This window comes from Platalea leucorodia (assembly GCF_965183815.1).
Source record: "Platalea leucorodia genome assembly, chromosome: 11".
Taxonomy (NCBI): domain Eukaryota; kingdom Metazoa; phylum Chordata; class Aves; order Pelecaniformes; family Threskiornithidae; genus Platalea; species Platalea leucorodia.
In genome coordinates this window covers 21487572-21502073 of record NC_138833.1, presented here as the reverse complement: position 1 = coordinate 21502073, position 14502 = coordinate 21487572, and the positions used below count along the sequence as shown (strand labels likewise).

Genomic DNA, 14502 nt, shown 5'->3' with positions numbered 1-14502 from the left:
AAATATAAAACATAAGGGAAGCAACATTAGTCATAAAAGATGCAATGACTTGTCAGCAACAGCAATGCGTTACCATCACATCGAGACCATGCTCTCAGATATTCCAGTGCAGCTTATAAAATATTTGAAAGGGGAGTGCGCATCTACTTCAGATCAGCAAATACTTTGAAATTCTGGGATGAAATCCCAGTGTCACCGAAATAAAAAATCAAGATTATTTTTTCAAACGTTCCTTATATAAAGTAGAAGAAAGGCATATCGCTCGTTTGCTGTAAGACCTCTCTTTGCCAACTTTGAGCAAAAAGATATGGGCACGTGTTTAAATACGTTCCCTTGGTTCTGTTTTTGCTGGCTGGCTGGCATAGCAAACTCTGTAGGTGATTCAAGTGCAATGCCTTGACTCCTTCCAGTTCTTTAAATTGAACGGTATTCTAGTACCCCATACACCAGTCCCATATTCCGGTACCTATGCTACGGCAGCCTTTCCAGGTAAAGGATCACTGCTGTAACCTCAGGGACTGGATCTGCGCTGTACGTGCACGAGCGAGCCGGCCTTCTGGTTCAGAAATCAGCTCTAGGAGACAAAACTTTAGAAATTCACCACCCATGCTTACCCTAAAACAAAGATTTTTATGCATCAGGTTTCTAGTTTACTAGTTTAAAACACAGCTTGGGTTGGCGCTAAACCACAAAGAGCAGCGGATAAGAAACTGTCTATTTTCTGACAGGTCACTGAGCCGGAGCCTAACGCGCTCATCTCAACAGCTCATTTGTGTCTGCCCTCCGGACATCCTGACATTCGCTGTCACGGTTCCTTTCCCGGGCAGCTAGGCGCTTTACTATGCAACCCCACCGCCCTAATCTGCAGCGGCACGTACCAGTCTCTTACTTAACTACTGATGCAAAATCAGCGTCTCTGGAATCCAAAGAAACACCCCCAAAAAACCCCAAAATGAAGATTATCAATGGCTTCTCTATTATGCAAACTAGACATTTAAGATAGCACAGGACACACGTTATGAAAAAGGTATTTATTATTTACACAACTGCTATAGTTCCTTAAGAACAATATATACCATTTTTATTTGAAAGGGTCGGTCTTCTTTCAAATACATGAACTGCATAATGCACAAGTGTTGGTAATGCCAAACAGCAGTCACATCACACTTCTATAGTGCAGGCATAAGCAGCGCAAGTAAATGATATTTTAAGAACAGTATGGCTGAATATTGTATTTAAACACAGTGTTTGCACTTTGACAAGATTTAGCTAGAAGAGAACAAGGGTTTTGTTCATGCTGTGTTAGGAATGTGACTTTCCCATCTGAGGTTTAAACCCTTTATCTGACATAGGAGAATTTTTCAGGCAGACTGCTTTTCACTCACCAAATAAGAGTGGGTTTCTCTCCCTCAAACTTCAATCTTTTGTTTTCCAGTAAACACTGCTTTATAGCACAAGTTCACACACTGGGGTAAATTGGCCACGGAGGTGGTACTTTCCCATCTTACTGTCTTGCACAGAGAAACACTGACATACTAATACATACCAAACTTAGACAACTTGTAATTTATAGACTTAAATACTGGAATGGGAGAGGGAGACTGTTTCTAAAGATGGAGGGAATAGAGGGCTTATACAATTCATACACTGCCAAGGTTGGCTCCTTACTCAACTTTTTTGGTCTAAGTATTTTTTTTCTAGTTTCGGAATGGTTTTGGTCTTTAATGGTTATGGTTGTACTTCGGCAGCAAAGGAGAGGAAAGTATTTTAAGTACTAACACCAGAACTGAATGCAAGAAAAAGTAACTGACTTGTTTCTCCCACTTTGAGCTTATTGCTGTGATCTTTTAAAAAAAACCCACAACCAACCACCTGGAAGACCAAGTATAGCAGTCATTCTGGCATTGGATCCAGTGTCCAGCACTATTATACTCTAGCGTAAAAGCAAGGAAAAGTCCAATGATCTTAGTTATGTTCCCTTCAATTCAGTGCCACACAACTTTATTAGCGTTATTGTCCTTGCTTCTTTGAAAGATACCTGAAAGAAACGAAAGCACAGTTTTTCACAAAATAAGAGGTAGGCACAAATATATCTAGTACCTTTTATAAACTCAAAGTATGAATCTGCTTTCTTTTCCCACTAGCAATCCCCCTACTGATAACCAAAAATCAGAAACGTGATCAATACTGCTTATGATTTTATTTGATTTCAACATTCTTTCAATTCCGTGGTAGGTTATCTTACTGTGATTCAAAGTCGTGGTTTTAGTTACTCCGGTAGGCTTTTTAAACAAAAGGGAGGAAGGAAGTGGAAACATGTTTTATTCTAAGAGGCTGAAAAGTACATGAGTTGGAAAAGTAGCTATTATATCCTTTAAGATGAAAAGGCCTGTTAGATACGGCACTCCTTCAAATGAATTCAAGACTTTAATGAACAGTCATCCAGCATAACCTGAAAAGAACAGCCCTCCACTAGCTGCTTTAGAGACTCTGAGTTACTCCAAAATGCTTGTTTTCTGATCTCATAGTTCTCTTACCACTACAGCTGGAGCAATCTGGCTATGTGGCGACACTGAAGTCTTTGCAAATACTCTAGAAAACAAAAATCCAACCAATTTAACTGACAGCGTGAAATATCCAGTGAATTTCACTGCTTTTAAAGTTTAACATTTGACTTTCTGTTCTAATCAGAAACAAGAAAATTGTGTCAAGTTTGCAAGGCTGTTCTTTTCAGCACTGAATGAGTGTTTTTCGAATAACATATTGCACACACTTTTTTTTTTTCACATGTATTGAAACTTCAGGCTGTTGCATAAAAGCATTAAGAAGAATTTTGCCCGAACACTTCAGCTAATCATTCTCTAGCAAGAATCAGGGTGCTAACTGGTGCCCTAAGCATTTGGAAAACTCCCGTTCATAACACAGTAACTTACATTTCCGAGCTGATGAATACCGTAATACCACACAACTTGGATAGCGCCTGAACCACACTGTAACACCCCAAACCTCTGAAGCAACTGCCAGAAAAGTTGCCTTGTAACAACGGACCTGAGATCTGAACCGACAGCCTAACTTTGTAGAGATGGAGAGAGAGAGAGAGATTTCTAGGGACCAGGTTCCTTCAAAAATTCTTTTCCCTTTAGGAAGCAGAATTGCTTCACTGAAAACAATTGGTGGCCCTGAATACTGGAGAAGTATGAAAACAAAGGTTCATTCTGTCAAAATCTTATCATTTTAGGGAAGCAGCCCAAAGGCTATAGCCTTATTAAAATTCTACTCAAACTGAACAACCTTCAGGACTGTAAGTGATGTCAAAGTTCATCAGCTCAGTTGTTTCTGGTCTTTGTACAGACAACCTCAAGCAAAACACAGTGGGGTCAGGGACAGAAGGAAGAAAGAATTTTGACTTTGTTCTTACCTTTCCCAATGTTTGTGATTCAGCTCCAAAAAGTCATCTAATTTTGCTATTTCTTTGAGGTATTGAGTGAGCTTTAGAAGCTCCTTGTCTTTATCCCGATTTAAATGTGCTTTCATAAAAGGCCTTATCTATACAAAATAAATAAACTGGGTATAACCATTTGCTCAAAGTAAGAAAAATGCTTCCGATTCTCTACCATTTACCACCTAATTAAAATGTATTTTCAGTACTATGCCAAGTTATAACTTCTCTTAGATAAGAGGAAGAAAAACCTTTTCCATTAGTGGCCAGATGCAATTTGCCTTGTTACTCATGCAAACTGGACTGTAGGGCTTTTGCCTTGCACTCCCACCAGGAAGACATTTTTGTCTTGTACTTCTTCAAGCCTTCCCCTCCCAGTCAGACCGAATCATAAAATGATCTGGAACGGACTGCCACATTTTCTAATCTGATTTCACAGATATTTTTGCAGGAGACATGAGGGGTTTTCAGCTCTGCTTTATGGGTTGTGTGGCATCACTGGAACCAGATGCTTTTTTTTCAACAAAAAGCATTTGACTACAATTATAGCTTAAAGAGATGGCAGAAATAAAGCTTGTCTGACAACTGCTTTAAGCTTGGAATACATTATACCTGTGCCTTGTTTTAGTGAGTCAAAGTTCTTGTCTGCAGCTCTACTTAACACCATTTTGACAAACATCTTTCACACCTGAGCTAGAGGGAGCTCTCTGGATAATCCTCTTCCAGCAAGATCTTTGCTATTCCTGATTCTCCTAACACTGTACAGTTCCAATTAACATCATCTTGCTAGATCTCATCAATTGCTATCCTCTTCCCATCATGGATACTTTCAAAGAAACATCATCTTGGATTTCTGCATTTGAAAACACCTTTTTTTTTTTTTAAAGAAATTTATGAGGGTTCTTTTAGTACCGTACTGGTGTACCATCATATATAAGTAGAAATTTAAGTTGCATTCTTCTTATTCAGAACCAGCACTGATAATGGAGCATGAACTGTTTGACAATTTTATAAAATGAAATATTTGCAGTTCTGCAGTCAAAATGGCTCGCGGTATTAATTATTTCCCAGAACAGAATGCTTGCTATTACATTGGCATACTACCATGAAGTACAGCCACTTGTTATTTATTTTCTGAATATAACCACGCTTCAGATCGAACATCACATATTTCAATGGTGTCTGTCAGCAGTGCCCAGCTTGATTATGGCTCGCAGGTATAATTTAAGCAGAAATCGTAATTTCATTGATTTTGGTAGTCTCTTAAAAGCTCACTTCACAGCGAAACAAAGCTTATTTAATACTACTACTAGGGAAATATTAGTCCAGACAAATGGCAATCTAAATAAAAAAAATATAATAAAATATGCATCTTTGCTAGTTAAGAATAGCCTTTCTTTATGATACAGCAAAGAAGGATGAGAAAGTACTACTCGAAGTATAAGAAAAAGTAGTACTAAATGAAAATTCCAGTTAAAATTACCTTGAGTCCGTTTTGTGGATTCATTAGGAAGTTTCGGCCAATATCATCAAACATAATAGTATTTTTTTTGCTGTAATATTCCGAAAATTTTCCCCAGATAACACCAAGAGGCTTCACCTGCAAAAATAACACACACAAGGTAAATCAGATCATGTGCAGGGGATGAAAATACCAGTCTATAGGAACCTGTGTCCAAACTCGAATGGGCACTTGTATTCTTCTGAAAATTTAGGAGGCAGTGGGGCTTTAATAAGGGAAGAGATGTGAAATAGTATAATGTAATAAATACCCCCCCCACTAAAGAAAACCTTTCTGTTGGTACCAAATTTTCTTGCAACAGTTATCTATTATTTGATTTGAAAGCAGTGTCATCCAAATGTCCTTCTCAAAATAAAACATTAATAGAGAATTTCAGTAGGAAAAAAAAAAATAATCTATGCTTCCAAGATTCTTAGAGTTTTCTTGCATGAAAACTCCAGCACAACTTTATTGTTGACTATTTCAGTGATAACATGTCAGTTGAATGTAGAAACAGATCAGGAAAAATAGGTACTTACATCTATTAGTCCTCTTCTAGGAGTGTGCACTGTTATCATGGCAGCACTGTCCAACATGAAAGTTATCTTGTAGTTTGCATTGGTACTCACTCCAAGCTCCTGCATCACAAAGATTTATTATTAAAGCTTCTAATTATGACAGTTTTACTGCTGTACAACTGAAACCACCATTATAATACACTGTTTGTCAATGGGTGAGCTGCTGAGGGTTATCAGAGACACGCTAAAATTAGATATTTGAGGGTTTTTTTATCCAATATTTTTTATCCAATGAGAATCATAAAAGTACACCATTTTACCAAGAGAAAAACAGCTGATGGGAATTTATTTTTGCAGTGTTTACTATCAGAAACTTACCAACTGATGTCAGCATAAAATCAAAGTAACTTTGCAGAAAAGGCAAAATACAGAGAGGCCTTGCTCATACCTTCACGCAGAATCTTTCACAAGTTCTACATGCCTCAACTTTACTCAATATCTATAGCAAGGACAGCAACTGGGTACTGTTGGGTATTTGTTCCTTCCAGTAAGTTGCAACACATCACAGCCCAATCAAAGAGGAAATATAGAGTGACAGTTCATTGTTACCCTTGCCTTCTACACGTGTCCAAGATAGCCAACGTTAGTCAGAAATCTGTCAGTTTGCACTTTAAAGATTTGATAAATCCTGAAAAAAAGACTCTAAGGAAAACTTATCCTTTTTAGGGAAAAAAAAAAACAAACCAACTTTGATTAGATGATCATTTCAATTTCAAATCCTTTACAAAGCTGAAAAGTAATAGTAAAATCTGCTGACGTGTTATAACGTAGATATTGCTGACTTAATTTCTGGTGCTGTGCGACAGCAGTAATGTGCGAAGCTACACAACAAGGAGAAAATGTCCACTGCAGCAGCTCTCTTGCAGATATCCAGCCACACCGCATTCATTTCTCTTACATGAAGAAGTGAATCTGGCAAATGAAAAGCACTACCTACCTGGGTCAGTGTCCTGTTACACTGAAAAAACTAGCTGTTCTAGAATGTCTGAATTCCAGGCATAAAGAGATGGCAGATTAAACTTGTTTATCTGATACTCCCTTCTTTTTAATACTGTTCCTGCTTTGTAGTGTAAAACAAAAACTTTAATGCCAAGTATTGCTGGGATCATTGTTCCCTGGCAAAAAGTGAAACTTTTAGGGGTAAGCACCCCGGTACTGTCAGTTTAAAGGAGAAACAGCAGTTGGCATCTAGTGGTAGGAATCTCAACTGATCAAGACCCAGGAGTAGGCATAGAAAGGTTGTGATTCAGTAACATATGAGAGGGCTGGAAAGGTGACGAAAGCACGGGAAACAGCCCAGTTTTGAACGACGGTTTCCCACCAGCTTGAATCCTAGCACTACGCTGACAGACACCACGTAAACAGAGATGTAACACTGTCACAAGAAGTGCAATGTTTGCAAGGCTCGGCACTGATTTTACTTGCGCTAACTCTCCTTCATAGTTCGGATTAAAGGTTCTCATTTCTGAGATCACTCTGAGGCATTTCTGTTTGTTTAGAAAAATTGTAGCATTCATTATTTTGAGGAAGAGAACACTGGAAAAACGTGCTTTGCTCTGTTAAAACCTGAAAAAAATGGTTAGTCTATAACAAAGAGAGGAGATAGATACAAAAGCTTAAATTTGGAAAAGTTTCCCCTGAAATGGAAACAAGCTTTGACTTATAAGCATAAAAAATCCAAACCCACCAACCAAATATACAGCAATTCTTAGTAAGCTCATTAGATTTACAGCTAAGCCTGACTGTAAATATGTTTACCACTAGGTCAGCTGTGCAAAACTGGCTAGTTGCCCGATTTAGGTACGGAAGAATCTAGGACTGAAAGAAGAGCTCTTACGGATGTTTAATAAGGCAGAGGAAGCAACAGAACCACACAGCTGCAAGAGGTACAAGATAAATATGAAAAGAGTTTCCTCTTGATAACCTACTCCAGCTTGCCACATCTGTCCGCTCCTTTAAAAAAATGATATTACAGTTAAAGACTAGAACTCTATAATTAGAGGTAAGATGAAAGCAACTATGAAGGCTGCGTGACTAATCTAAGTTTCAGCAGGTACTGACTTGTGTTTAGTTCTGCTAAATTTAGCACCTACTGCTGATAGTTAGTGTGGAAATCTAAAATTAGATTTTATCTAGTTTTGTGACAAAGATAATTTAAAGTGACTATGAAGATATAAAAAACTCGGGTTTTGATTCACACAGCCTCCCCGGTTGCTAACCCGCTCTCTAACGCTGAGTATGAGTCCAACTATATGAACAGCTAGCCAGACTAGAAACAAATTACACATTTTCAGAACAACTTACTTTCATTTTAGCTTCGATCCACTTCATATTAGTAGCAGCTGAAACAAAAGGGAGAAACCAGAAAGAATACTTTATCAAAATAAGTAATTGACAGGCAAAAGAGAAACAAGCCAAGAAACTGTTCACTTAACATATCAAACATTTACACAAAATTCAATTTCAGAAAGATCCATGCTTGTCACAGCTTTTAGGGTTCACTGCCTTGAAGACAGTCTTCCTTCATGGAAGTTTATTTTTATTTGGAAAAGCTTACTTTTCAAATGAACAACTAGATGAAGCGCTGCATGCATTTAAACCATTTTCTAGATCAGCTGTTACTGAACTACAGTCTGCAGGACCGTGAGAACCAGGCTACACCTGGTCTGAGGAACTGTACCGCCTGTGCAGGATTTTCTCCTGGAAGCAATGACAAGAATATGGAAGGCCTGGAAAGGACAAAGGGTCAATATTGCCCACTGATCTAAGAAGATGTGGAAATATTGTTCCGGACTATGAAAACTAAATTTCTAATACAATTTTAATACGGTTTAAACTCTGCACTGGCTAAAGTCTGTTCTCCAGCCGTTGTGAAACAGCATGCCGAGGCAAACGATCAACCATCCCTGTAGACAGGAGAGTTTGGTTCATTTGGCAGTTCGCTACTTATTGTCTGGATTGAGATTATTTGTAAACATAGCTATCAAACAGTGTTTGAATGTTGATTATACAATTCCGTTACTTCAAGCACTTGTTTGTTTGTACAAAGTAACACTCAGTAAAGTGATGTTGAGCTTTATACTGTGATTAGATCCATTCATCTGAGCAATATGTGGTGTTTTTTCACACAGGAATTACTATTTTTCTAAAACAGTTCTAATAGCTGTGTGAACACTCCTGCTGAATGTATTACAGCTAAGCATTCACGTATTGTTTTAGATCTTGTGATTCACACTGAAAAGCAACACAGAAACTTCCCACCTGGAGTCTCTACTCTGAATGACAATTTACAATAAAGTCTTAGGTATTGAGTATAAAACTTACACCAAATTACAATATCATAATCCTCATATGCAGATGTCAGGAATTCATGAAGGTATGGCCTCATCAGTTCTACCCCAGTTTCAGCACATGATCTGTGGTCTAAAAAGAACATAAGAGATAAGCAATTAATTATTAAAGTTTAAGTTAAGTTATTAAAGTTCAGTCTGACTTTCCTATCTATCCAGAGACCTGAAGGGTTTCACGAGGGAAGCACCGGGGCACTTTAAAATCATGAATGAATTCATAGCAAACTACCATTCCCATTTTAAAGGTGGAGAGAAGCAGCAGAGAGGATATTTATCTGTTGATCCTTACAGGTATTTGAGGGCTTAGCTAATAATTAAATCAGAGATCTGTGGTCTGAATATCTTTGAGGAGTCAGGCCAAATAGTTCATCTGTGCACCCTAGCAGATTTGTAACAGCTCAGATATGAAAGAGGTTCCTTCAAACCTAGTCCAGTTAATTTTGTGAACATATATCAAGCTTATTGCAGACATGCAAACGTTGCCTGTTCTAATTAGAAAACTGCTGTCAAATTCTGCTAGCAGAAGACCTCTAAATAAAAATTTTAAACTCAGTAATAGGTTGAATTTTGATCTCAGATTATAAACAAAACTCATCAAAAAGGAAAGCTAAGGAAAAGGAATAAAGCAAGCTATTATTTACTGCTTATAGCCAAGCTGCCATGACACACCTACATCCCAGAAAATTAAGTCAGAAGGAAAATTCTGGCTTCCACAAAAACCAGTCTGACAGAATTTTCAAGTAAAACGTGTTTTTGTGCATATTTAGTAATGATCTGGAAATAAAATTGGAAGCTATTCTCCCACGCCCCCCAAAAGTGGAGTCAATCAGGTACAGACCAAGATCGTTATTTTGCAATATCTTGCCCTGCCACCGTGCACCACTTGTCCAAGATACAAGTTGGGCAAGAGAAAGATTATTTGGATAAAATACTAAATTTCTACTTCTTCATGTCTCCTTGCAGAAAGCAAATAGTTGCTGCACTAAAATCAACAACATGTGACACTTAAAAAACCCAATGCTTTTTAAAGTATGAGCAGAAGACCCCACAGTATTAGAAAGCAGAAGTTATATAGTACAACACGTACCAAAGGTACTGAAGAAGATTTGTAAAGCAAAAATCAAGAAACGTGAACTGGCAAATAAACTGACTTCTTAAACAAAAACCACAAGTTGCATAAAAGCTCACCAAATAGTGTATAATCAACATCTAGCACCAGCAGCTTTTTTCCTTCTCTAGGAGGATTCAGAATTTCCACTTTGTATTCTTTAACTCTGCGGGAAATTTTTAGTAGATTTTCTTCCCTAATATAACAGTGCAAAAAGTTACAGTTAATTAAAATGCATACTGTACATTCTAAAACAGGGCTGCTCAGGAATAGCTAAGACTCCTAACCTATTTTCCACTTCCACAACTTCCTCTTCAATATCAAAGTCATTGACAACATCATCATTATCAGGAGGTGGCCCAAGGACGTCTTCCTAGAGGAATAATAATAAAAGATAACTAGGATCACTGAAGGAACATAACAATGGATATCAAGTTTCTGTTCCTGCACGTTACAGGAAAAAAAAATACTATTTAACCAAATTTTTTTTCAGTTTACCAGTGGAAAGAATTACTAAGGTATACTGATGATTGTTCAGATTTGAGAAGTCAGTGAATATGATCATAATAGGTTTGTACTTTAAGTCCAGAACAATACAGGAGTTTAATGAATATGCTGCTATCAGAGTTCTGCAGAAAAGTTTACTTTATATAGAAAAATAAACAGAATACAACTGTACTACTATTTTTCAAATGATTACTGGAATATTCAAAATTTAAAATCGTAATGAGGAGACATATATATAAGCACCTTTTCCTGTTTAAGCTAATAAGCAAGCAAAATATTTACCAAACTCTCTTCACGAGTGCCCATCATCATTATTTTAGTATTCGGTTTCAACTTGAGAGCTCCAAGCTTAACATCATCATCTGCAGGTTTGCCTATAATGCGAGCAGATAATTTTTTTTACTGGGGTAGAGAGATTTTAGAAAACTGTCAATACATTTCATGCTTAATTGAAATAAGCTACCCATCAAACACCAGAATACCCCAAGCTCTATTATCGTCCTCCACATACAGATACATTGCTTGTCTGGCTAGCAGCAATTTAACTTTTTTTAATGTTTGCCACACTTCCGTGTTAGCCATTAAAAAATGACCAGGTAGATGTATTGATAATAAACAGTACCCAGTGATGTATAAAATTCCTATGTTTATCCAAAAGCTAGATCTGAGAGGCAGATGCCCTGTTAGTACACACATCCTGGCTAGGTTTAGAGGATGTTTGTCCATAAACATCTCAGGCATTTCCACAACAAATAATAAATATGAACAGTTACCCTTCATTTTCAGTCCAAGCAGTTTTTGACGCTCTGGTAACACTCCAGTAAGGCCTTTAAGAGACTGCTTCAGATCCAATACTGTGTCTTCTTCTGATAGCGAGGTTATTGTATACTCCTGTCCACCCCATTTTATTATGAGAGAGAGAGACATCCTTGAAGCATATGTTCAGTATTATTTTCTGAAAAATCTGCTGCAGGAGGGAAATACAATGATAGTGTAAGGAAGAAATAGGAGATTTGCTCTTCAGAAGACAAACCATACAGTCTGTTTAAAGTATTTTTCATTTTTTATTATACTGTACATCAAACAGCTGTTTGTTTTGCATGAACAGGCGATAAACATGTTAATAAAAGGTTGAAACTAGGAGACAAAGAACAGCATTAAAACTGGGGCTCTGAGTTCCACTTCAGTGTATTTAGCAATGTCACATTCACCGTTTGCTCCGGCATATGCTCATTTGCTGTGCGTTCTGTGCAGGTACAGCCTGTTCACTGCACAACCGGCACCCAAGCAGAGTGCTGCAGCATCATAAAAGTCATTTCAAATCTCAGAAATGTCCTCTGCAACAATTACGCAACCGAACCAGCCGTTGATATCTTTATATATGTAACAACAAACCAGCAAATATGAAATACCTAAAATACATAAAACCATAAAAATAGTTCTGAACCCAACAGTTCATTTTTAGCATTGGATTTCTCTACTCACTTTCACTGAGATCTGTGCAATACCTGCAGTAATACACACCCCAGGTCACGTCTCACTGTAGCAATATCAAAGTAGGAGTTTGAAAACAAAGCCAAAATACACACCTACACAATGCAATTACACTGTAAGAACTGCACTTTCATCGCAGTGCTGACAAAACAACCATAATTATACTATCTTTAATTTACACAGCATCACTTATACAAATTGTATTTAACAGTTTACTCCCACATTAAACACAACAGAAAAACACGATTTTTAGCTTTATGTGGAAGGAAGAAGAATATGTTTTTTCTGTTAAAGCTTGGAAACAGAGACTCAAGGAGATAGAAAGGTATGAAAAGGCTGTTTACAGACTGTCAGGAGATGCAGAGAAGGCCTCTGCGCCACTAACGGTGAGATTGTCCCCGAAAGACCGATATTCAGAAAGAGAGAGCAGACTTGTGAAAAAACTGAGGCTATCCACCTTCAAGAAATACAGGTCTGGCAATTCTGAAAAATCTCAGAATCCCAAAATCTGATTCCTCTTCCTCTCTAGCATCATGTTCTCAGAGGTTGCCTGCTCTCAGACAAAATACTTCTCATTTATCCAGTACAGCCTCTTAAGAAGGAACAAGTAATTACTCAGGCATACCCACCAAGCTCAGACCAGATGAGAAACAGGGGGCTAGAGACAACCTGCTTGCTGAGGACACTACAAGCCACACCTCCACACTACTCCCTCTAAGAGCCCTGAAAACAAATTGAAGAGGAGAACTGGTATCACAGGAAAATGAATTCCCCCCCCCCCTTTTTTTTTTTTCAAATATCCCCAAATCAGATAGGGACCTGGTATTATCCTGTGAAAAAACCTCATGAAAAAAGGGTCTTAGAAGCACCGAGAAATTCAACTGAGGTTAAGGCTGCATAGCGTCAAGCAACGTTGATGCACAGTGTCATTATCATGCATTATCCCTGTCCATAATCCTTAGACTAAGTTTACAGAAAGAAGACTTTATTGTCTGTTTTCTCACCTGTACCACACACCTCAAATCATTCTGCAAGAAAATGCATAGGGCAAGAACTGTAAGAAAACTTCTCAAGTCTCTGTCCAGCGCTAAATTGAAAAGATCATCCACCCCTCCGAAGCTGAGCACTTGGCCAACCGTCTGTCCTTACTGAATTACAGTCCTGGCAAGATGAGCGTTATCAGAAACACCAAGCAGAAATAAGACACCTTTATTCAATGCCAAAACACTAAAGGGGACCGAGTGTGGACACCAGAATCAATGATTACAGGAAAACAGATTAGGAGGAGAGAAAGTCACAGGGATTTTCAAAGTTTCTACCATCAGGATTGGACGCCATGAGAAACTGAAGCTGGCCGAAACGAAGCCTGCTGTGGTTAATTACATTTTCAGAGCCTTTACAAGCCCTTTGGACCACCAAGAGCCTACGGGTTGGAAGGTCACTGGGACAGAAAAAGTGTTAAAGTTGTGGTGTTGTCATTAAATTGTCGCATTACACTTTTCTTGGAAGCTTTGGAAGAGAGGCATCCCCATCTTTAAGTTTCACTAAGCAACGTAACACATGAAAACCCCCAACACAGACAGGGCAATGCTGGGCGGGCGGGACCGCAGCACTTTCTCCTACACCGCAACAAGTGGAGGAACGGGGTTTCACATCAGGAGCGGCTCTGCGTCAGCCTCCACCGGCAGGGCGGCCCCGGCGAGCAGCCGCGGCAGCCCCGGCCGAGGTTCGCCTCCCCCCGGCCCCGTCGGGGCTGCCCCGGCAGCGACGCGGGCCGAGGCGAGCGGGGAGAGACCGCACGCTGCTGCCGGGCCTGGGGAGCCGCTCCCGCCCCGCAGACGCTACGGGGGCACCGATCCGGCCGAGACAAGGCCCCACCCCGCCCCGCCACCGGCCCTGCCCGGTAAAGCCCGGCCTCCGCCGCACACGGAGGGACTCGGGCCCAGACCCACCGGGCTGCCCCGGCGATCGGGGGCACGGCGGCGCTCCCCGTACCCCACCGGGTGACAGTGCCGCCGCCGATCCGCCCCCCCGCCCCTCGGCAGCGCGATGCGGCCCCTCACCCTGGCAACGGAACCGGCACCGTCCCGGGATCCGCCGCACCGGAAGCGGAAGTGGCGCCCACCGGAAGCGGGAGGGGAGGGGAGGCAGCGCGCGGCGCCGGTAGGCGCCCGGATGTGCGCGGGTTTCCCGCTCGGCGGGCGGCAGCGTCGCGATGGCGGCGGGGGCGGCCGGAGCCGGCGGGCCCCGTTCGGGCTCTCGGCCGGGCCGTGGTTCCCTACCGGAACGTTCATCCCCGAGCGGGGCCGCTGCTCGCCCCGGCGGGCCCGGTCGCCGCTGACCGAGCGGTGGTGGGGAGGGCGGGGTGATCCTGCCTGGTGCTGTAGCGGTCAGGCTGTGAGGCGAGGGAGAGCCTTCGCCTTCGGTAACGAGAAGAGCCGCTCTCCTCGCATGGCCGCCTGGGGAGGGCTCCGCGGGGCTGCTCCTGGCGGGTTCGCGCGGGAACCGGGGGCACAGCAAATTTG

The 14502-nt window shown here is 40.5% G+C and overlaps 1 protein-coding gene across 3 annotated transcripts; it reads right to left on the bottom strand.

Moving 5' to 3' along the window:
- Window positions 1-1035: 1035 nt before the first annotated feature.
- On the bottom strand, window positions 1036-14097 carry UBLCP1 (ubiquitin like domain containing CTD phosphatase 1). Of its 3 annotated transcripts, none has more exons than XM_082323951.1 (11): window positions 14041-14097; window positions 11257-11450; window positions 10766-10857; window positions 10264-10349; window positions 10057-10172; window positions 8843-8941; window positions 7823-7860; window positions 5480-5578; window positions 4923-5039; window positions 3419-3546; window positions 1036-2038 (listed from the first exon to the last, which is right to left on the bottom strand). In XM_082323951.1, exons 2-11 carry the CDS (start codon window positions 11408-11410, stop codon window positions 2011-2013), a joined length of 957 nt encoding a protein of 318 aa, XP_082180077.1. In that variant the 5' UTR covers window positions 11411-11450; window positions 14041-14097; the 3' UTR covers window positions 1036-2010. The 3 variants fall into 3 exon arrangements, with proteins under 3 accessions (XP_082180077.1, XP_082180078.1, XP_082180079.1); XM_082323952.1 differs by having other exon boundaries at window positions 11257-11447; window positions 14041-14092; XM_082323953.1 differs by lacking the exon at window positions 3419-3546.
- Between the last annotated feature and the right edge of the window lie 405 nt (window positions 14098-14502).